Source organism: Chiloscyllium plagiosum, chromosome 31 (assembly GCF_004010195.1).
Source record: "Chiloscyllium plagiosum isolate BGI_BamShark_2017 chromosome 31, ASM401019v2, whole genome shotgun sequence".
Lineage (NCBI taxonomy): Eukaryota > Metazoa > Chordata > Chondrichthyes > Orectolobiformes > Hemiscylliidae > Chiloscyllium > Chiloscyllium plagiosum.
This window is the reverse complement of record NC_057740.1, coordinates 31000403-31023735: the sequence shown is the minus strand read 5'-3', so window position 1 is coordinate 31023735 and position 23333 is coordinate 31000403. Positions and strand designations below refer to the sequence as shown.

The 23333-nt window shown below is 42.9% G+C and overlaps 1 protein-coding gene across 3 annotated transcripts in view; it reads right to left on the bottom strand.

The window, feature by feature from the left end:
• Window positions 1-23036, bottom strand: part of LOC122565380 (transducin-like enhancer protein 1) — a 162208-nt gene extending 139172 nt beyond the window's left edge. The window contains exons 1-3 of one of the 3 annotated variants that reach the window (XM_043721296.1): window positions 22415-23036; window positions 12746-12858; window positions 1054-1117 (exon numbers count right to left, since the gene is read on the bottom strand). In XM_043721296.1, the coding sequence (XP_043577231.1) occupies window positions 1054-1117; window positions 12746-12858; window positions 22415-22438 (201 nt within the window). In that variant the 5' untranslated portion in view covers window positions 22439-23036. The remainder of the gene's footprint in view (window positions 1-1053; window positions 1118-12745; window positions 12859-22414) is intronic. The other 2 variants (XM_043721295.1, XM_043721297.1) reach the window with 2 other exon arrangements.
• Window positions 23037-23333: the final 297 nt, after the last annotated feature.

Below are 23333 nucleotides of genomic sequence, written 5' to 3'. Positions count from 1 at the left end.
ACTTCATATTTAATAGTAACCATAAATCGTTCTAAGAGACATTATTTAGTTTTGAAGTCAAAAACTATCATACAGCATCTATTTATCCATGGTCATTCAATGCCTATAGTCAATCAATGTCTATAATGTACAAAAATACCACGTTAAGGCACAAGCTAAAAACCAGGCGTTAAGCTAAAAGAAAAAAAGGAAACATAAAGTTGGCCAAAAACTTAGCCAAAAAAAATTACTTTTAAGATGAACACTGAAGGAATTCAAGTATCAAATGAGAATTGACTTTGAGGAAAGGGAGGTAACATTGATCAGGAAAGACAGGTGTGCTAGGGGAGTGTAATGGCTCATACATAGCAGTGCAGGCTGAGAAACGTCAGAAACGTCACAGCAGAAAAAGAGAGAGTGTCAAAGTCATTCAGGAATGAAGAGCCAACCATGAGAATAAATCGTAAGACTCTGGCACAAAATTCAACTTTCACTACATTCTAATTACACTACTATTGCCAACATCACTGTACTTTAGATTCTTTTCTCTCTAATAAAATCATGCTGCAAGTTTCACTATATGTACAGCTTAAAATATAATAGGCCCGAGTCCTGTTGCACTCTTGATCTAAGTTACCTCTATCATGGGACTGTGCTGTTGGAAGCCAGTTTTCAATTTTCTATGTTGGCTTAAGATTGTTAATCTAAGACAATATTACACCTTTTAGTTATGTTTGCTATACTAGATTAAAAAAAGGTTTTGACCAGTATAAGCAAATTACATGACAGTGTCGTCGATGGTTGGACAACTGACCAGTAGAAGTTTTTACATTATAAGTCACAGAAGCACGTTTTACGATTGCAGTAGCAATGTCATTTGCAAATAAGAGTTTAAAAAAGAGAGACATGACAAACAATAAATAGCTCTTTTACAAGCTCACTTTACCACTATGTTTATTACTGCACTTGACTGACACACGAATCAAGATTTCTCATGTATTAATTTTCAACATGTGCTTTCTTACTCTAATTTAGGAATCGATGGTCAACATTTTATAAAAATCTTGTACTCACCATCACATAATGTCGCTGCATCTCTGTCTTTTCACTGGCCAGTTTCTCACATTCCATCTTAAGGCTAGCAAACAAGGAAAAGAATGTATTTCAAAATGGTTTCCAAGGCTCTTAATCCTGCTTTCAAAAACAGCAAGCTACTTTTGAATTTTAATAACTCAAGGTTATTATTTCCTTCACACGCTTGAGCAGAAGACCAGGAAAACCCTTTCCTCAGCTTCAGTTACTGGACTCTAATATCAAGCCCAAATACATTGGTTACTCCTCAACTTCCTTCTCAATTTGCTGGAAGCATCCTTAAAGCAAATTCACCTCGCCCTCATCCACGATGTTGAAACTGCGACTCACCACACTATTTTCTACTCATCCCTCCCCAAGATCTGAACTTGTGAAGAACTGCCCCTCAATAATAATATAGTCAACCTGCACATTTTCAATAGTCAGGGGGGCTGCAAATTTATGGCAATTGGATAAGGGGAAGATGGAGAATTTTTAATTAAAAAAAAAATGCTTGCAGCAATTCTTTGCCGTTTGCATCCCATGTAGATAGGATGGTCAAGGCAGCATTTCGCACACTTGCCTTCATTACTCAGATTGAGTATAGGAATTGGGACGTCATGTTGAGGCTGTACAGGATATTGGTGAGGCCTCTTCTGGAGGACTATGTCCAGTTCTGGTCTCACTGTTATTGATTGATTGTTTCATACATGAGGCAAAGTACAGTGAAACGCTTTGCTTACGAGCAGTACAGGCAGACCGTTGTAAGCAAGGATATGTTGATCAGAAAGACTTAAATGGAGGCATACAGATTACACTGCACAGGGCTTACACTAAGTAAAATCAGCATTATGGGGGTCTGGAGAGTCCACTCAGCAGTCTAGTAACAACCAGGAAGAAGCTATTCCTGAACCTGTCGGGTGTGTGTGTTCTGCCTGATAGAAGAGGTTGTAGGGAATCATTACCAGAATACGATGGGTATTTGATGATGTCGGCCGACCTTCTGTGGCAGCGAGCTGTGTAAATCGAGTCCATGGATGGAAGGCTGGCTTCCGTGACGGTCTGGGCTGTGCAACACCACCTTCTGTGGTTTCTTACAGTCCTGGGCAGAGCAGTTGCCATACCAGGCCGTGATGCATGCGGATAGTATACTCTCAATGGTAACATATGCAGAAGATGGTGAGGGTCCTCATGGACATGGCAACATTTCCTGAGCCGCCTGAGGAAATTCTACCTTCTTGATCATCGCATCTATGTGGAAAGTCCAGGACAGGCTGTTGGTTTTCGTTACTCCAAGAAACTTGAGGCTCTCCACCCTCACAATCTCAGTTTTGTTGATGTACATGGGAGGAGTATTCTCCTCCTTTCTTTCTGAAATCAATGATCAGTTCTTTAGTTTTGCCGACATTGAGAGAGAGGTTGTCGTCGTTGCACCATGTCACCAAATCCTCCATCTCCCTTCTGTACTTTGACTTGTCGTTGTTAGATATCTATTCTAATACAGTGGAGTCATCAGTTAACCTGTAGATGGTATTCAAAATTTGGCAACACAGTCCTGGGGGTACAGGGAGTACAGTGGGGGGCTGAGGACGCATCCTTGAGGGGGCTCCTGTGTTGAGTATTATCATGGAGGAGGTGCTGTTGTCGATCTTCACTGACAGCAGTCTGTGGGTCAGAAAGCGGAGGGTCCAGTTGCAGAGGGCGGAGCTGAGATCCAGATCTGACAGTTTTGAGATCACTCTGGAGGGGATAATGGTGTTGAAGGCAGAGCTGTAGTCAATGAGCAGGAGTGTGATGTAGGTGTCCTTGTTGTCCAGATGTTCCAGGGATGAGTGCTGTTCCCCTACCCCTGCATCGGCTGTGGACGTGTTATGCTGGTAGGAAAACTTTAGGGGATCAAGGCAATCTGGGAGTTGATGTGGGGCTATTCCTGATAAAGGGCCTTTGCCTGAAACGTTGATTTTCCTGCTCCTCGGATGTTGCCTGACCTGCTGTGCTTTTCCAGCACCACTCTGATCTAGACTCTGGTTTCTAGCTTCTGCAATCCTCACATTTGCCTGAAAGTTGATGTGGGCCATGACCAGCCTCTCAAAGCTAGGAAGGATATTATTAAGCTGGGGTAGGTTCTAAAAGATATAACAGGAACAGAGAGTTTGAGTTATAAGCAGAAGCTGGAACGTTTTTCAGTGGAGTTCGAGGTTGAGAGGTGACCTGATTGAGGTTTATAAAATCATGAGGGATATAGAGACAGTGAATGGCAGGTGTCTTTTCCTTACAGTGGGGGGTTTCAAGACGAGGAGGGATATTTTTAAAGTTGAAAAGAGAAAGATTTAAAAGACATGAGGGTAACATGTTCTTTTAAAAAGCAGACTGTGACTGGTGTGTGGAATGACCTTCCTGAGGAAGTAGTGGATGGGGACAGTTACAGCATTTGAAAGACATTTGGATAAGTTCATATATAGGAAAGGTTTGGAGGGATATGGTCCAGGTGCAAGCAGATGGGACTAGTTTAGTTTGGGATTATGGTCAGCATGGACTGATTGGACTGAAGGGTCTGTTTCCATGCTGCATGACTCTATGACAATGATTAAGTTTTGATCAGCTATGCAGTGCTTGAAAGGTTGGGGGGGAGGGGGAATATACATTTATAAAAGCTAATCTTTGCAGAATAAAACAAAAAGATAAATGGGATTAATTGGAGTCGGCCATCCAAAAGAGCCAGTACAGTCACAATAGGCAGAATGGTGTTCTCCCGTGCTCTTAAGATTCTGTACAATTCAATGACAGAAACCGAAGCCAGGTAACATCTAAATCGCTACTTCAGGATTCAGCTGGTCTGCCTGTCCTATTGTATTGGCGTTAATACCTCTCACCCACATTTATCACTATTAATAAGAACTCCCATATTAGCTTCCATTAAGCAACATAGCACATGAGGAAATTTGATTGTGGGGCTTGCGCTAGCTTTCAGTCACAAGGTACTTGTGACATTACTAGAATTAAAGCACAAAGGGCGACAGATTTTGCTCATTAGACCTCTGTCTCCATCAGAGTATTTTTAACGCCAGTCACTTCAATTGATGCCACTTGGTTCTCTCCCTCTCCTCCTCGCCCAGCTTTCAGGGCAGAAAGGTTAATGAGACTTCATAGAAAGCTATTAAGCTTAGGCAGTTCAATAGAAAAAGGCAGCAGCAGGTGGAATAGATGCACTGCAGGAAACAGCTTATTAAAATGGAAACTTTGATATCAGAATTTGACTTTAAAAGTAAAATCAGTATGGATTATTAAAAAGACAGCATAGTTATACATCTCTCTCCCTCTCCCACAGGTAATTATGCCATTAAGCAAAGGCCTCAGCAATTTAGACGGATGAACAACTAGGTTTAATATCTAGTCTGTGCTAAATTACACTCAGTCTAGATGACAGCAGAGCTGTCAAAAGAAATATAAAAAAAAAGGAGAGTGATTAAAATGACCAGAGAGAATGGGGCATATTTCAGAGTCTTTACACGTATGAAGTGGCGCTTATTTTTCAGCAAGAGGTAAATTCGAGTGCACCTTAGCTAAAAACCAAACAACCCCAATTTAATAGGTCCAATAAAGATTGGTCTCTGCCTCCAGACAGTAGGGAGGAGAGAGGAAAAGAGGACATTAGGATTCTCAGAACCAAGCAATATCCAAGGGGGCAGCACAGTGGCTCAGTGGTTAACACTGCTGCCTCATAGGGACCTGGGTTCAATTCCACCTTTAGGAGACTATCTGCGCAGAATTTGTACACGTTCGCCCTGTGTTGGTCTCCATTGGATGCTCCAGTTTCCTCCCACAGCACAAAGATGTGCAGGCTAGGTGGATTGGCCACGGTGAATGCGGGGATATGGAGAGAGGATAGGATGTTGGGTTTGGATGGGGTGCTCTTCAAAAGGTCAGTGCAGACTTGAAGGGCCAAACAGCCTCTTCTTGCACTGTGGGGATTCTATGATGACCAGTAGCTTTCTCAAGAAATACATGTTCGACAGAACGTGGGTTAAAACAGACACTTCTGCAGAATGGCCCACGTTTACTGGATAGCCTAACACACTGCACTGCCCAGGTTTGTGCTGTGTTTGAATAATGCGCATCCAGAGGTCCACCCAAACAGGACTGATGATGAAAAGAAAGAAAAAGATTGCATTTTAAACTCATGACTTCAAGATATCAGAATGTGCTTCACAGCCAATTAAGTAATTTTCAGGTCATGCAGCGAATCCAGTAGCCAGTTTGCACACTGTAGACTCCCACAAACAATATGACAATGACCTTACAATCTGATTTAGTAATATGGATTAAGGGATAATTAAATGATTGGTCACTTCACTGGGAGAGACTCCTCCCACTCCTCTCTTCCAAACAGCAGCATGAGATTTCTCTCCTTCACCTGCAAGCTCTTCCAAAGGTTAGTAAGCCGCAGAGTGTGTGCAACTGAGCAGTAGTGTCAGAGCTGTAGGGCATTGATCAATCACTGCCAACACCCATCGCACGTTGCCCTCGAAACAGCTATGGGGGTGGTAGAGACTGTCACACATCTTCCGGAATGTGCCTTTGTAAAGGAAGTCTGGAGGAAGTTCAACCTGAGCAGCTCCATGATGTGGGACTCTGGACTCTACAGTCTACTCCTCGGGGTGCACACCAAGATAAACAAACATCGACTGCGCCTGGAGGACCATCAACTCAGTGAAAGACCCTCTTTGGCCTGCCTGAAACTTGCCAGTCTTCATGAGCAAGGAGTTCCACCCGACCGAATATTGCAGATTGGCACATTCCAAGGGCCAGGACAACATGCTGGGGGACGCACTAAAGCTTGGGGTAGCTGCTGCCAAGGTGCAGCGGGGAAAGACCACTCTCTGAGGTCTTCCTGCTGAAGTGATATGGGGCTCCATCAGTTATTGGACCCTCCCAGTGCCTCAATGCATGTAAATATACTCTTGGTCAAGGAAGCGATGCCTTTGTTTGGATAAAGTCAAACTTCAATGATTGTTTGTATTCTCCTATGCTACTGAACACAATCGAAATGTATTTTTGACTACGTGGATTTTTTTTATGAATAAAGTACATTTCTGAAATAAAAACGATTCTGGCCCAGGTGATGTATTTATTGCAACACCATTTCAATGAAGGTTGCTTTCTGTGCAGCTGATTGGCTTGTTGGAAGGAAGGAACAAGGACTGTAAAGGAGGTATTGAAGGTAAAACGCTATGACCAACAGATTGAAACATTTTAAGAAACGCTTGTGCTTTATAGCTGGTAAAATACCTTGTATCGTTTTACTAGGACGACGAGGCCCTTTTAAATTATACAGCAAAGGCTTCAAATGTCTGAAGGAAGTTTCTGGTAGATTAGACACTTCTGTACATGCAGCATCTATCCAGTCTGCAATGCTTGGCCAGTGTCCCTTGAAAATTTCTCTGCAGGCAATCTTCCTTCTCCCCACCCTCACCCCCACCAAAATTGAAGGCACTTTGAGATAAAACTGGCATATTCTACTTTTAGATTATTAGAAGTCTAGTGCAGCTGGCAAATCATGATCTACGTAAAGTCCCATGGGTACTTCCTGTATTTAAAAAGATAGAAGGAATTGGTTTTATTTTCAGCTGCAGGTAATATCATGGGATTTGGAGGGCATCACTTAATACCAACAAAACAACAAGAATCTGGTCTCACATTTTTCTTGTTTTTTTATATAAGGACAATATGTTTGTCAAGGCAAGAGGCTGCCAATGTTAGGAAATGATTTTTTTTAGTTCAGAGAGCTAATAATCCCAAGCCGTGGTGTAACACCTAATTGAACAGAATCCCACTTCAAAGATCAAAGCAAATGCTCAATAATTTATTACCAGTTAATCGTGCTAGTGAAAAATCTTCTACACAGCCCCATAAGCATGTTTCTCAGGAAAGCTCTCAGCATTATCTGTCTGTCTCTTCAACAAGCCAATGTCCTTTCTGGCTGAACTTATGAATTTACTGCCAAACTCTCTCCAGCTCAGTATAATCAGCCGATGGACTGAATCTGCCTACGGTCATTTCACACTAGAGAGGAGTCTCTCATCTGGTTAGCGACCCAGAGGTGAAAAGTCAATGTCTGACTCCAAGGATTCAGATCATGCTCTAGCACGGATGAAAATAGTACCAGAAAGAAATTTGCACCAAATCCCTTCTCTGACTGAAAGAGCAATCAGATGAAGAAAATCAAATAATGATCTAAAGAGATAATTTTCCCCACAGCTGGTCAGACTGCATCCGGAGTATTGTGGTAAACTTAGGGTTAGGGTTGGGGTTAGAATGTCATTTTGGTCACCTTGCCCAAGGACAGATATGCCGGTCATTGAAAGTGCAGCAGAGGGTCACCAGGCTGATGCCTGGACTGGTGTGACCATCCTGTGAGGGGAGATGGATGTGCATTCTCTGGAGGTTAGAAGAATGAGAGGTAATCACGTAAAAACCTCCAGAAACCCCAAAGGAGTAGACAAAGTTGATGCAGAAAGGATGTTTCCTATGTCTTTAACCAAGCCTTGGGTGATCTGCGCTAATGTCTCCGTCTGTGAATTGATGTTATATTTTAGTCTGAAATGCTCGATGAAGCCCTTTGTTTTATTCCATTGGTGCCATATAATCTTGTTGTTACAACAGTTTATCTGGTGGTGGTTTTACCACATTCAAGGGCCTTTTTGCAGTTGTCAACAGTGTTGTTTGACAGTTCTGTCCTCTCAACAATCTGCAGGCATTTACCTTTAAGCAAGATTAGCTTTAAAGAAGGAAGCCCTGACAATATAAACTCTGTAGTTCTGTCCTTTAGTTGTTGCACACTCTTATTATCTACTAAAGGCAGAGGGCTCAGCAGTGAAGGGTGCATGGGAGACGTGACGTGGGTTAACAGCTCACAAGAACCAGGGAGAGTAAGAAAATGTGTATCAGTGTCCAGTAGGATAGGGAGAAGTAAAAAGAGAAAATGGAACAACTGACCATTTTGGACATTCCTTCAGCATCAGCTGAAAAGGCAGTTGGGTGGCAGACTAGAGTCAACTAATTTATCAAGCAATCCAATGCTTTACCAATTACATTCTGCACTTTGAATTTACGCAGGGTGCAGTATGCAAACCGCACTCACAACTATGGGAAAATGTGCTCCAATGTCCCAAGTAAAGCAAAGGCAAATGTCTAGAGGTTATCTTAAATGCAGTGGCCCCAAGGAGATCAAGAGGAGGAAACTGGAAGACAATATGTTTGACGGGGAATTATCCAGAGCATTAACATGAATCCCATTGGTCAAAGCACATCAGAATAATCAAAGAGGAGATGGATCATTTGGGCCATCGTGAATCTCCTACAGGTGCCCCAGCTCCCCAGACAAGCGAGCACCATATTTTGAATGCCCCAATACTCTTGGGATATATTGTTAGCTCAAATCAAATACTTACCAATTCCTTTTTGGGTAAAAAAAAGGCAACAGCAGTCTCCCTGGATCTGTTTTAAGTTTGCTTCCCACGCTTTGCCAAGCAGCGGCTACACTGCTGGTTCGAGTTAAGGTAGGCCCTTCAACAGGAACCAAGCACTGCTCCTTGTCGGAGCAGATGTTGGCAACACCCGTGAAAATATCTACAAAATCTTGCCTTTATTCACAACCCTTCCTCTGCCAAACACAAACACCCATTCCCAGTGGAAAATCAAATGTCTCTGTAGCTTGACCTCACCTAAAGCTGCAATCAAAAGTCATGGTTAGCTGCACAAACGGATTTTATTCCGTTTTAAAAAATCTCCATATCACCTGTCACATCAATGAACCTTCCAACTTTAAGAACACCCATACTTATAAATTGGAGCACTTAGATTTTAAAAGGACAGAAAAAAAATAGCATCAGACTATTTGGAAAGAGGCCCAGTTCAAAAATACTCCTCATAGAACTCCAAAACCAACTCAAAACACAAACGGTTTCTCTCCTAATTGACTCAAAATGTTAACCCTGTTTCAGAACAGGAGGGAGAGACAGTCATATTCAATTCTATTACCTGTTTTTCACTCTCTCCAAATGCTGTCAGACTTGCTGAATATTTCCACACTTATGGTTTTTATTCTGAAAACTCTTTGATGTTAGAATGGAACCTCAAATCAGGGAAACCACAGGACAATATACTTAAGGAGTAACAAGAGCATTATGTCGATAGACCGACAATGGATGATAATTACTCCCCCCCCCCCCCCCCCCCCCCCCACCAGTAGCATTGCTCTTCACTTCTCCAACACTCATTCATCCTATTTTCAGCATTCCAAAAATTTCCCCTGCCATTTAGGTTTCTCCAGTTGCAAGTTTCCAAATGTTACTGTTACCTCATTTACTGTATCACTTCACTGCTAGCTCAGAAAGAATAAAATAAGATCAATGAGAAATTAATCTGTAAATAACAATGAAGTACTCAACACTATCCACCCATAGCCAAGAGACACATGAATTGATTTTGGATATAGGTTTGCTTGCTGAACTAGAAGGTTCATTTTCAGACTTTTCATCACCATACTAGACAACATCATCAGTGAGCCTCTGGATGAAGCACTGTTGGTATGGCCCGCTTTCTATTTATGTGTTTAGGTTTCCTTGGGTCAGTGATGTCATTTCCTGTGGTGATGCCATTTCCCGTTCTTTTTCTCAGGGGGTGGTAAATGGGGTCCAAATCATTGTGATTGTTGGTAGAGTTCTGGTTGGAATGCCATGCTTCTAGGAATTCTCGTGAGTGTCTCTGTTTGGCTTGTCCTAGAATGGATGTGTTATCCCAGTCAAAGTGGTGTTCTTCCTCCTCTGTATGTAAAGATACTAGTGAGAGTGGGTCATGTCTTTTTGGGACTAGTTGATGTTCATGCCTGTTTGTCCAATGTAGTGTTTGTTACAGTTCTTGCAAGGTATTTTGTAAATGACATTAGTTTTGCTTGTTGTCTGTATTGGGTCTTTCAAGTTCATTAGCTGCTGTTTTAGTGTGTTGGCGAGTTTGTGGGCTACCATGATGCCAAGAGGTCTGAGTAGTCTGGCAGTCATTTCCGAGATGTCTTTGATGTAGGGGAGAGTGGCTAGGGTTTCTGGACGTGTTTTGTCTGCTTGTTTGGGTTTGTTGTTGAGAAATCAGCAGACTGTGTTCATTGGGTACCCGTTCTTTTTGAATACACTGTACAAGTGATTTCCCTCTGCTCTGCGTAATTCCTCTGTGCTGCAATGTGTGGTGGCTCATTGAAATAATGTTCTAATGCAGCTTCATTTGTGGGCATTGGGATGATTGCTTCTGAAATTCAGTACTTGGTCCTTATGTGTTGTTTTCCTGTAGACGCTGGTTTGAAATTCCCCATTGGCTGTTCGCTGCACTGTGACACCTAGGAATGGCAGTTTGTTGTTGTTTTCTTCCTCTTTAGTAAATTTTTATGCCAGTAAGCATATTGTTGATGGTCTTGAAAGTTTCCTCTAATTTGATTCATTTAGTGATAACAAAGGTGTCATCCATATAGCAGACCCCAAGTTTGGGTTAGATGATTGGCAGAGCTGTTTGTTCGAGTCTCTGCATTACTGCCTCTGCTAAGAACCCCGATATCGGAGATCCCGTGGGTGTTGCGTTGGTTTGTCTGTAGTTTTGTTGTCGAAGGTGGAGTGGGTGGTGAGGCATAGGTCCACTACCTTGACAATATTGCCCTCGGTGATGAGATTGGTGGTGTTTGGTGCATGTGTCTTTGGTTCTTCTAATAGTGTAATCAGTGTTTCCTTGGCCAGGTTGATGTTGATGGATGTTACCAGGGCTGTTACATCAAAGGAGACCATTATTTCATCATCTTCTATCTTGGTGCCTTTGATGGTCTTCAGGAATTCTTGGGTGGAGTGGATGGGGTGGTGTGAGCCTTCTACTAAGTGTTTTAGTCTTTGGTGTCACTCCTTGGCCAATCTGTGAGTTGGTGTTCCAGGTAGTGAGACTATGGGTCTGAGGGGGGGCTCCTGGTTTGTGAATTTTGGGTAATCCGTAGAAGCATGGTGTGTTGGATCGGTCTAGTTTCATTTTTTGGATGTCGGCATTCCAACCGGAACTCTATCAACAAACACAATGACTTGGATCCCATTTACCACCCCCCCCCCCCCGAGTGGGGTGGGGGAGAGAAATGCAGGAAATAACATCACCACAGGAAATAGCATCACCGACCCAAGGAAACCTGAACACATAAATAGAAAGTGGGCCATACCTCCAATGCTTCATCCAGAAGCTCACTGATGATGTTACCTAGTATGGTGACAAAACATCTGAAAACAAACCTTCCAGCTCAGCGAGCAAACCTACATCGAGAACTTTAACCTGAGTTACAAATCTTCTCAAAACTCACATTAACTGATAGTTTCCAGCCACAGATACTGACTGACCTGCTGTACTTTTTCAGCTTTCATTTTCTGATAAGGAAGGGGGAGTAAGGGAGGAAAGAGCTTTGGACCAGTTGCTGTGCCTTCTGTCATTACAAGGACTGTTTCAAATCCCAGACCTCTCGTCTAATATTTTAAATTGTTGACATACTAGCCTTCCAGTTGATGCTAAATGGAAGAGCTTTAATTGAGTGTGATGTACAAAATGTTTACAGCATGGCAAATTAATGCACATCAAGCCATTAAATTATAATACGCCTTCCTAGAGCTGCACTAATTATATGCTAATGATTCTCTGATCTGTTGACGTCACTGGTTTATTATGTACATAGTAATAACATGCAGCTGCAGTTGTAGCTTAAATGAGCGGCTGGGACATGTCGAGAGCCTGTTGGACACAATCGGTTGGGTCCAAATTATGGGAAGACACATCAAAAGATACACAATTACACCCAAGCCCATCCAAAGCAGCGCGCAGTCAACTGCACCCAGGAGTTAAATTTGTCTGTATTTTAACAAAGCATAGCTTGGGATTGTTTTCCCAAAGACAGTCATTAAGTGAGATCAGTGAGCATCATTAACTGTTTATAATAGAGGATCATTATCCAACTCATGAATCTTCTGAAGAACATTCCTGTCCCCCCCTCGCCTCACTCCCCTCCACAAAAAGGAAATACAGAATTCGTGACATTGACATTTCTGCAGCTTAGAGAAAGCCCTTGTGACCTGCACCAAAAGTCCACTGTGCATATTAACTAGCATCCAGGAATTTAAAACAAATCACACAGAAAGCCCGAGTCACAGGATACGTACTGTAAATTTTCAAACAATGTCAACCCAACATTTCCTTCCTCCTCAGGGCTGTTCTTTTTTTTAAGAAAAAGCACACTGACACATGATCCCTTAAAATGCCCTTTTGAAATGCTGAGGATTAATAATGATCCAAAATAGAACAGGACAACCCTGACATTTTTTCAAAATATAAGCTGCAAGTATCCAAGGAAGTCAGGACCTGTGGTCTCTAATCTGCAATAATAATAGTAATAATAAAAAATAAATAATAATCATAAATTTGCTCTCAAAAGCCATATCTGTAAGGTGGGGAAGACAGAGGGAGAAAGCACAGATTTCAGCTTTTTTCCAAGCCACTAAAACGGAAGCTGCAGCATGTGAAAACAGTGCCCCCTTGTGCCAAACACAGGCACAAAAGCCCTACATGGTAGCTATTTCCTGCAACATTGATGCACAACAGCATTAGCCCAGAAAGAACATCCCATCCATACCTGTGGTACTGTGCCTGCAGAAACTGGAATTCTTCCTTAATTCGATCCAATGTTTCTGGGAAGGTGAACTTTAAGGGCTGGGATGATGCTGCTGGAGTTGCAGATGGTGGAACCTGGGGGAGAGGAGAGAAAGAGACAGAGAGAGACAGAGACAGAGGGAGATAGAAAACATTACAGAAAAAAAAATGTTAAAAAAAAAAGGTCAGGGCATATTCATGAAATGTTTCATCCTCCACAGAGATCTCAATGATTCATAAAGAATCTCAACAGTAAAACTGTGCAGGAAAATGTAATAAATCTGAATTACCACTCAGTGACCCCATTAAAAACAGAAATTGCAAATTCTAGCTTGCAAGTTAGAAATTCCTAAATGGAATCCTGGACACAGACTGCAAATCACTCTGCCAGATTAAAACATTTTAGGCATGTTTCTTATGTTGGTTTACCAGATCAACTAGCAATGGAATCTCTTTCATCACATCTGAAAAATATGTAGTCAAGCAGAATATCTAAAAGATGATTTCAGCAAACAGCTCAGTTCAGAAGTAAGCTGTAACACAGCAGCTATTGCATGAATGCACTGCTTGCAAAATGCTGAACTCCAACCAAAATCATTTAGACCCTAAAAAGAACATTATCTCAGGAGTAGAGTAACAGCATCTATGGACAGTCATTCAGAATAACATAAAAGAATATCACACCTCAGTAGTTCGTATCATTTTTAAAAAGGACTAAATAGTTCACTTCTTATTCTTTGAGACATTTTTGGTTCAAAGATGTCTTTTCAAAAGAGTAGACACCTCAGCATAGAAGACCTGCTAGAGAACACCTTGGAATTTGGCAGCTGCATGGTATGTGTCACTTGAGTATTTTTGAAAGCACCCCTCTCGAATAAAACTGAACATACCTAACTTTCACCATCCCAGCTGTGGAAAGTGCCAGTCTACCTGCCACTCTCAGGTGTTGCTCCAAAGCAGAGGTAACCAACACATTCTCCACATGTGGCAGGCCCACTCTGCTTTCAGCAAGCCTCACACTGTCAGAGTCACACAGCACAGAAACAGACCCTTTGGACCAACTCATCCATGCCACCCAGGTATCCCAAACTGAACTAGTCCCATTTGCCTGCGCTTGGACAGTGTCCCTCCAAACCATTCCCATCCAAGTACCTATCCAAATGTCTTTTATATGTTGCAATTGTACCCACCCCTAACATTTCCTCTGGCAGCTTGTTCCAGACACATACCACTCTCTGCGTGAAAGAATTACCCCTCAGGTCCCTTTTAAAATCTTTCTCCTCTCACTTTACTCCTTTGCCCTTTAGGTTTGGACTCCCGTCCCCTTAGAAAAAAAACCTTGGCTATTCACCCTATTTATGCCCCTCATGATTTTATAAACCTTGAAGGTCAGCCCTCAGCCTCCGACACTCCAAGGAAAGAAACCTCAGCCTATGCAGCCTGTTAACGTTGCTGCTCAGCCCAGACTCCCAGAAAGCCCCAGTTTGACGAACACTGTTTTGAAAGCACAAGCTTCGATATCTATACATCAGCTACATGGTTTCCACTCATGTTTCATTTGCATACACTTGGCTGACTCAGAATGGAGGTGGTAAATAAAATTCTAGGTTCAATCTCCTCAGTCAGCAATGAGATCAGGAATTGTAGCCTGGATAACAATAGGTAGAGGAAGGTTAAAAGGAAGGGGAGATTAGCCAAAGCCCCTACCCCTGATCTCCAGCAAGCGACCCCTACTAGGGAAAAGTGCATACAGGTAACTGGCCTGAATGGTCCTCACAGATCACCATTATTCTGTCTTTACTTGCAAATGAAGGACAGCTACTTGAGCAACACACAAGAGGGATACAGTTTGAAATTAGAGGAAAACTAAATTAAGGAAGACTCCAGTAATGTTGAAATAAATCAGATCATTGCTCACTCACTTCATCGATAGCACTTGAGGAAAGTTCCCATCCCTACCCCTTGAGAAGCCATTAAATAAGCAGAAAAACTGCGCCATCAGTAAGGCAGTGTGGCAAGAGAATTGCTTCACGTCATTCAAGTCATTGCATTAAATTCCATCAGTAGCTAGCTTTTAAACTCGTACTACAACATGTCAAGAGTCCCATCCATTTTCACTTGGATTGTCTAAGCAGAGAAAACACATGCTATCTCTTCACCCGATAATAACTGTACTTGTCAATTGTGTTGTACAGAATTCTTACATTAGGAGACTGGAAGATGCTTGCAGTATAATCACCTGCTTTCCCAATCACTCAGATGAGCAGGAATGAGGGCAAGAAAGCTAAGAAATACCTGCAGCTTCCGTCAGTCAATCAACAGTGGCACAGCTTGAGTATTTTAATATTGTTCCACCCACACAGCTGTGTCTATATACATAAAATTCACTCACAATAAACTGACTTTAGGAGTAAACCAGATTTAGGAGGCACAACATGGCTTGGGGGAAACCAATTTAAGCTACGGTGAGAAGTCAGAAGAGAAGGTGGACAACAACATCAACAGATAAATCCGATCCAAGTAAGCATAGGTGGTGTGAGAATCTCAGAGGAAGAGGTGCAGGTCTGAAATATCACCCCAAAATTAAAAGGAATTGCCCTACCAATCTCCAAACTGACTACAATGCTGCATCAGAGCATTATTCACTCCCTCGTGGTCCAAAGATTCTCAGCCCTCCAGTGATCCAGCAACTGCGTACAAAGAATGATCATAGAATCCAAGATTGTGTAAACAGGCCATTTGTCCCAATGGGTTTACACCGGATGCATGATATAAGAGGCTCAGTCTAACCCTTACGTAGAAACTTCTAACCACTCGCTTTTCCTCTTTTCTGCCTTCCTTTACCCACTACCACACCATCCCACCCCCCAAGCTCCTCCCAGGTTGTTGTCAATTCTCAGAAGCACAATGAGCGAGGAAACGCTGTTTGGTGAATGAGCCCAAAACCTGGATTACCAAGTTCTGTTCACAATCTGCAGCATCAGTCCGTGCAAATCAATGAGAGTCAACATGGACTGAAATTTTTAGAAAGTATCTCCTCAAGGCTGTTCGAATTACCACATAAAGACAAAAAAAAACCCTTAAACACTTCATCTGGTTTTGCAAATCCTAGCAAATGGTTAAGCCTATCCATAATCAGTGAATCCATATAATAAGATAAGCCTGAGGCCTTTTCTTCAGCAGCAGCTCAATTACAAATCATTTTCAAACAGTCGTGAAGGCAAACAGGGTAACAAATTTGAGAGTGCAACAAAGATTGATTCCTGGGATGACAGAACTGACACATGTAGAGAGACTGGATCAGTTGAGACTATGTTTACTGGGGAAAGGGGAGAAAGTGGAAACCAGGTACAGAGTTGGATAATCAGCCATGATCATACTGAATGGCACAGCAGACTCGAAAAGGACCGAATGGCCTTCTCCTGCTCCCAGTTTCTATGTTTCTATGATCCAACAACGAGACAAATAGTTGGTGATTCTATCTTTGGCACTGATGAGGGAAGTGATCATTGGGTGAGGAATGCTGGCCACTAGACTGGAATAAACTTCCATTTCTTGGGAATGGTGCCACAACAGAAGAGCTACCTGGACTGCAAGCAACTCCAGTTTAAAATATGTCATCAGAAACGCAGAACCTCCAAACAATGTTTCTTTCCTGCTGCACTGAAATGTCAAGCCTAGACTATGCGTTCATTTCCTGGAACAGGCCTTCTATCTATGACCTTCTGACTGAGAGGTAAGCATTCTACCGCTGAGCCAAGCTAACATTATTCCACCACATGAAAACAAAATTTGATGCCATTTTTTTAACACATAATTTGCTTTGGCCTCTGTTAAGACAAGCCAGAGGCTTTATTAAAGATACATATAAACATGCAAGTTCAGGCCAATATAATAATGATCCTAATGAAACTACAAAACCAGATTCTGCCAGAAAGTACCGAGATGATTTACTCATCTCTCACTAAATGTAAGCTAACTGCTAAATGAGTGTAAATCTGACCCACTGAGCTTCATAATCACTGGGTTTACTGTATTGGGTTCTGAAAATGAAATCTAATCAACAGTCATTACAGAGAGTTACAGTAGCTGGTTAACTACATGCAAATGAGACTTACCACTTTCGTGTCAAGTGCTTCATTTGCTAATCCAGCAAAGGATCAAATGTGTTGCTTCTTTGCAATATCAAACAGCCGTCCTACTCTGTTTTTGCTATAATCCAGTATTTTTATTAGAATGTATAGTGACTGGGAGTGGAATACTGGAAGAGAATGAGAACTGCTTCCCCAGTGACTTTAGGTATAAATGGACCCTGTGGTGTGCTGACAAACAATATGCAAAAGCAGGCTTCAGGTTCAATCCCAGGTCTATGCTCGTTTAGCTGATATCAGCAATTGGCACTTTGCCCCTGGGCTAGGGAGGGGAGGGAGATTAAAAAGCAGCTAGACTTCCCACTTCTGATTACTATCCAGTGACTCCTGCTGAAAAGAGTACATGTAGACAGGACGGACTCGGGCTGTGATGTGCTCAACAGCTGTACATAGTCGATTAATGCCTGCTCTGCAGGCTCACATATGATGAAAGGCAACTTATAAAGGAATAGCTACCACCACCCAGCAGCAGCCAATATCTCAGCTTGGGGACAGAGGGGGTTGGAAAGAAAATTAGGGTAGGATAAATATATGGAGATCAAAGAAGAAACAAAAAACGTGTTTAGCTTCTCAAAATCGTACAAGGGTAACATTAAATTGCTTTTCAAAATCACCATTGCCTTCTCTAAAAGAGTAAGAAATGGAACGGGGAAGAGCATTATGTAACTATTTAGCAGTTAGAAAACCGAAGACGTGAGGAGGGACAAAAAGGAAAGGGAATGAAGAGATTCCTGTTTAGTTCAAATGAGGTCGTCTGCAACAATGCCATATGCTAATAAATCTCAAAATGCCCAGGGGTTAAATTAGGAAAGAGGAAAGACATGGGGCTCAATTACACAGTGATGCCCAACAAAGTTCGAAGAGACTGATACTGGTCTTTCAGCTCAGCTATTCGGGGGAGGGGATATTATAGTCATGTGAGGAATTCTTGAAGAGACAAATCAAAACATATCTTCTATCCATTCTATCCCATTCATTCCAATGACGCATTGGAAAATTGCTTAAGATGGACCACATTACTAAAACAGAAATGTATCTGACTTTGCTTTCCTTTACATACAGAACAACCAATTCACAGGTTTTATCCAAATATATTCACTCCACCCAGTTGGTCTGTTTACATAACAACAATTCTCAAGTAGGCAACCATTCACACCTGCATTTTTGCTTTGTCTGAACGCAGCACATGCACAGGATGCAAAACGTCCTGGTTGAACAAGTTCATCCATCAGCAAGGAGCCCATGCAGAGCAAATGCTACAAAGCACCATGGATTATATGACTCCGCTTCACTGCAGAACCAACAGACCTGACAGAACAATTCTCCTCACTGAAGTCCATTTTCCTCACCTCAAGCTTGGTGCTTGGTCCAACATCCATATATCCCTTGCTCACTACAGTGAGCATGTGAAAAGTAAAGGAAGACTGGACCATATACATAGGAGAAAGTGAGGACTGCAGATGCTGGGATAAGGGGGGGGGGCAGAGAGGAGGGGAAGAAGATTGCAGGTCAAGAAGGCGGTGCTGAGTCCAATTATACCATATATATTTCAAGATTAGAGTGGTGCTGGAAAAGCACAGCAGGTCAGGCAGCATCCGAGGAGCAAGAAAATTGACATTTCGGGCAAAAGCCCTCAATTGCTGTCAGCCTGCACAAGCTCCACTTTCAATCCCTCTACGATTGGTGGCTCCACCTTCTTGCAACCCAAGCCCCAAACTTTGGAATTCCTTCCCTAAACCTAATCTACTTTCCTATAAAAAACCAGTCCTTCGGCCAAGTATTTGGCAACTTGTCTTCATATCTTTGTGCTTCAATGTCAAATCTTACTCAAGGGCATTCCTATGTTCAATCTCAGGACATGTTACAATGTTAATATGGCTCTGTAAATAACAACTGCTCTTTGGCAAATATTGTCTTCTTGAGAAGCCCATGGACCACACTTGCAGTCTTCTAGAGGAAGACCTTTGGATTTTTCACAACCCTTTTACTGAACACTAGACTATAAAACATCGGAGAAGAGGTAGGCCATTCAGTCCATCAAATCTGCTCCACCATTCTATTGAGATGATGATCTCATTGTCCTCCATTCCACTTAGAGGTGTACAGCACGGAAACAGAACCTTCCGTCCAACCCGTCCATGCTGACCAGATATCCTAACCTTATCTAGTCCCATTTGCCAGCACATGGCCCGCATCCCTCTAAATCCTTCCTATTCATATACTCATCCAGATGTCTTTTAAAATGTTGTAATTGTGCCAGCCCCCACCACTTTGCCTGCTCTATCTCCCTAACCTTTGAACCCTATTACCAATTAAAAATCTGTCCATCTCAACTTTCAGTATATTTAATGACCCAGCCTCCACAGTCTTCTGCCATAAAGAATTCCAAAGATTTACTACCTTCAGTGAAGAAATCCCTCATCTCAGTCTTAAATGTGTGACCACTTATGCTTAGATTACATTCTCTCATCCTACACTCTAAGGAGAAACACCTTTCCTCGTCTATCCTGTCAAATCCCCCATCAATAGCATCACTTCTCATTCTTCTATATTCCATTGAGTATAGGCTCAATCTACTTGATCTTTCCTCAAAGACAGTTCCTCTATACCAGCTGTCAATGGGCGGCATGGTGGTACAATGGTTAGCACTGCTGCCTCACAGCGCCAGGGACCCAGTTCAATTCCAGCCTCGGGCGACTGTCTGTGTGGAGCTTGCATATTCTTCCCGTGTCTGCGTGGGTTTCCTCTCACAATCCAAAGGGTGCAGGTCAGGTGAATTGGCCATGTTAAATTGCCCACAGTGTTAGGTGCTCAGGGGAAAATGGATCTGGGTGGGTTACTCTTCGGAGGGGCGGTGTGGACTGGTTGGGCCGAAGGGCCTGTATCCACACTGTAGGTAATCAAAACTGAGTTAACCTTCTCTGGACTGCCTCCAATGCCCGCATATCCTTCCTTAGATAACGGGTCCAAAACTGTTTCCAGTACTCCAGCTGTGGCCTGACTAGTGTTTTTAGTTTTAACAAACTCCCCTACATTTATACCCTAGTCCCTTTCACATAAAGGTCAACATTGCATTTCTGTTCCCTATTATCCTCCAAACTTGGATGCTAATTTTTGGTGATTTATGGTTGAGAACTTCCAAATCTCTCTGTTCCGTAGCTTTCCTCAATTTGTCTCCATTTAAATAACCTCCTCTATTCTTCCTGCCAAACTTCACATTTTCCCACATGATATTCTATCTGTCATTTTGTTTTACCCATTCACTTAATTTGTCCATTGACAACTTGACAGTATTCTTAAACTGTCCCTAATCTTCCTCTCTGTCCCATAAAAGAATATCCTCACAGCACAAGGGTGACCCCTCCACTCACACCCTTCAGGGCAGGGATTAACATTACCTCATGGCTAGGGAAGTTTGACAAATTGATTAGCAATAGTCAGTCAATAATCTCAGAATCCCCACAGTGGAAGCAGGCCATTCAGCCTATCAAGGCGACACCAGTCCAAAAACATCCCACACAGACCCACTCCCCAGCTTATAACTCTCCATTTCCTTAGACTAAACATCCCCTGGACACAATGGAATGGCCATTCACAATTATCCATGTAACCTGCACATCTTTGGACTGTGGGAGGAAACTGGAGCACCTAAGGAAAACCCATGCAGATGGGGGAGAATGTGCAACTCCACATGAGGGTGGAATCAAACCCAAGTCCCTGGGGCGCTGTGAGGCAGCAGTGCTAATCACTGAGCCACCATGTTGCCCTCAGGATTGTCATTGTACATGTCAACCAGGATGGCAGATGTGAACTACATTGGCTTTAATTTTTCTTTCCCTCATATTATTCTTAAAAATGTCTTACATGCCACATTCACCCCATTAACCAGAAATATTCAACCTGGAGACCTACAGTGGAACATTCAGGGCAGCATAGACTGACAACGTTTGAGTTCAAAAACATGTAATGTTCATCAGGGGCAGAAATGGGGGCCAGAGGTCACAATCAGATGAGACATGATCTTCTTCAATGATAGGACAGGCCCAAAGGGCTGAATAGCCTACTACTGCCAATTCACACAAGCGCATGAATCATTTTGGCACTTTTAAAATATAGAGAGGCCCCCAAAATATTTCATGTTTACAGTTATGTTATATTTAACACTAAAAATACAGTACAAACACTATAGGTATCTCCAGACCCGGAAGGTGCCAGTTTTCAGTAAAAATTTACCCAGCTAAAGGGGGGGATAGCAAAAAAAAAAATCAGTGAACTATGATGATCTATAAAGCACAATCATAAAGGATGGTGGACAAAAATTCAGAGACAGTTTTGTCAACAGTAATAAAGAATTAGATATCTGTTTGAAAGGTAGACATCTCCAGGGGCTTGAAAAACGGAAGCTGGTCTTCTGTCCTGCACAAGTCCATGAACAAGAATCTAAACACTTCGACTCAAGTCATTCAGAAGAACTTAGTCACAACCTTACAATTGCCATTAGAAAAGTGTTGACTGGGACAAGGGGAAGGTAGAGAAGGGCACGCAGCTCAGTAACCCCACGGAACCATGACCCGGGAAGGAAGTCAATGCCAAATTTCCTTTCTCGAAGCCTTAACAGCGATATACCCAATTGCCTCAAAACCAATGTTGCCGGCATAGCATTGAAAGGCGTGGTGATCGCAGGGAAACAGGGTACAGGGGAGAAAAAAAAACAGCATTCCCAATAAGTACAAGGCAGGAGTGACAGCTAAGCCCTGCCCGTATATCCAGAGCTAACAAGAGAAAGGCAAGGGCAGGGTAAGTCAGTGCACAAACAGCAGCCCTGTGACAGGCACCCGGAATTATCTGACCTCTATCACTTCCCAGATGCCAATGTAAACAACTGACTGTAATTCGAGCAAGGCTTTGCTCATTGCCATACACGTGTGGGGCACATGCCCCTCGGCTCAAGAGTGCAAAGCGTGGTACAAGTCTGTGCACCGGATGGGCCTCTATTTCAAAAAGTCCCAAATTGATTTACCGCACGGTGTAAACAGCTTAAAATCCAATTGACTCCGTATCGGGAATACACTGCTGCTCTTTCATGTGCCACCCTCTCCAATCCCCACCCCAGTTTTCCCTGCCCCCCCCCAGTGACACCCCATCTCCATTTTCTCGAGTTGTTACTCAGGAGTTGATTTGAGTTTGCAGCGAAGGCTGGACAACGCAAGGAACACCGCCAGCACAAAATGACCCTTCCGCAAAAGGCACTGTTCAGAGAGAAAAACAAGCCCTCCCATCAAAGTCTTGAAACAGCAAACGAGGCTCACAATGGGACCGAGATGATTAGCTCAGGGTGTGAGTCGCGATTAGCGATTACCCCCACCCACCCACCGTGTTGGTATCACTTTAACTTCAGTCGGAGAGGGAGCGGGAGAGAAATAGGCCACAAAATAACAAGACAGTCGCAATGTACAGAAGCGGCGGCTCTGAATAACCTTTCATGCAGGAACAAGACTTACCGATGATCGGTTGTGAGGAAACATCTTTCACGTTGCTGCTGCTGCTGCTGTAGGAAATTCTCCAGATCGCTGACGATCTTCAGAAATTACGAAACACCCCCAAATGATATAGGTTTTGGGGAGGGGGGGGGGGGGGGTAGCCGCGATCAAACACAGTGCAATACAATGTTGTACATCCCCGGATCCCTTTGTTCCGATGGGCTAATTCAAACAAGCACTTCTCTGTCGGGATCAAATCATGTAGCCTTGAGGCGATGGTTCGCAATTGGCTCGTAAATCTGTCAGTAATGTCGGATACTTCTTCCACTCCCCCCCCCCCAACCCAACCTCCGATCTCTCTCTCTCTTTTCCACTCGGAGTCCCGGCTGATGTATAAGAAAAGCAGATGAATGATATCAATACAAACACCAAATAGAGAGGAAATATTTTTTTTAAAAAAGAGGGAAGTTGGAAGGGGACAGGAAATAATAATAGTTTCTCGGGGTTGGGAGGTGGGGGGGTGGGGGGGGGGGAAGGGGTGAAGGTGAAACTAAAGCAGGATCCGAGTGAAGTCTTTCCACTGGCAGAGCTCAGGACACGCGGTTTCCTGGAGAGAAATCTAATGTTTTCACCGCAACTCGTCAATTACCAGAGTCCCACCGACCAATAGCGAGGCCGCTCGCCCGCTCCGACCCACGTGGGCCCTCGCCACCCTCTGTCACCCATTGGCTACATTTGGGTTCCAACCATTTGGCTACATTTGTGACTTGTAGCCTTTTTCTTTCCACTCTTGCATAAAGATGTATTTATTTGGAAGATAATTAATGCTCCCAATAAGTTACCTCTTCTCTTTCCCATCCGCATAACAAAGGACACAAACAAATGCAGTAAATATAATCCTGTGAAGTACCATACGCCGCAATATAATTGATAAGAAAAG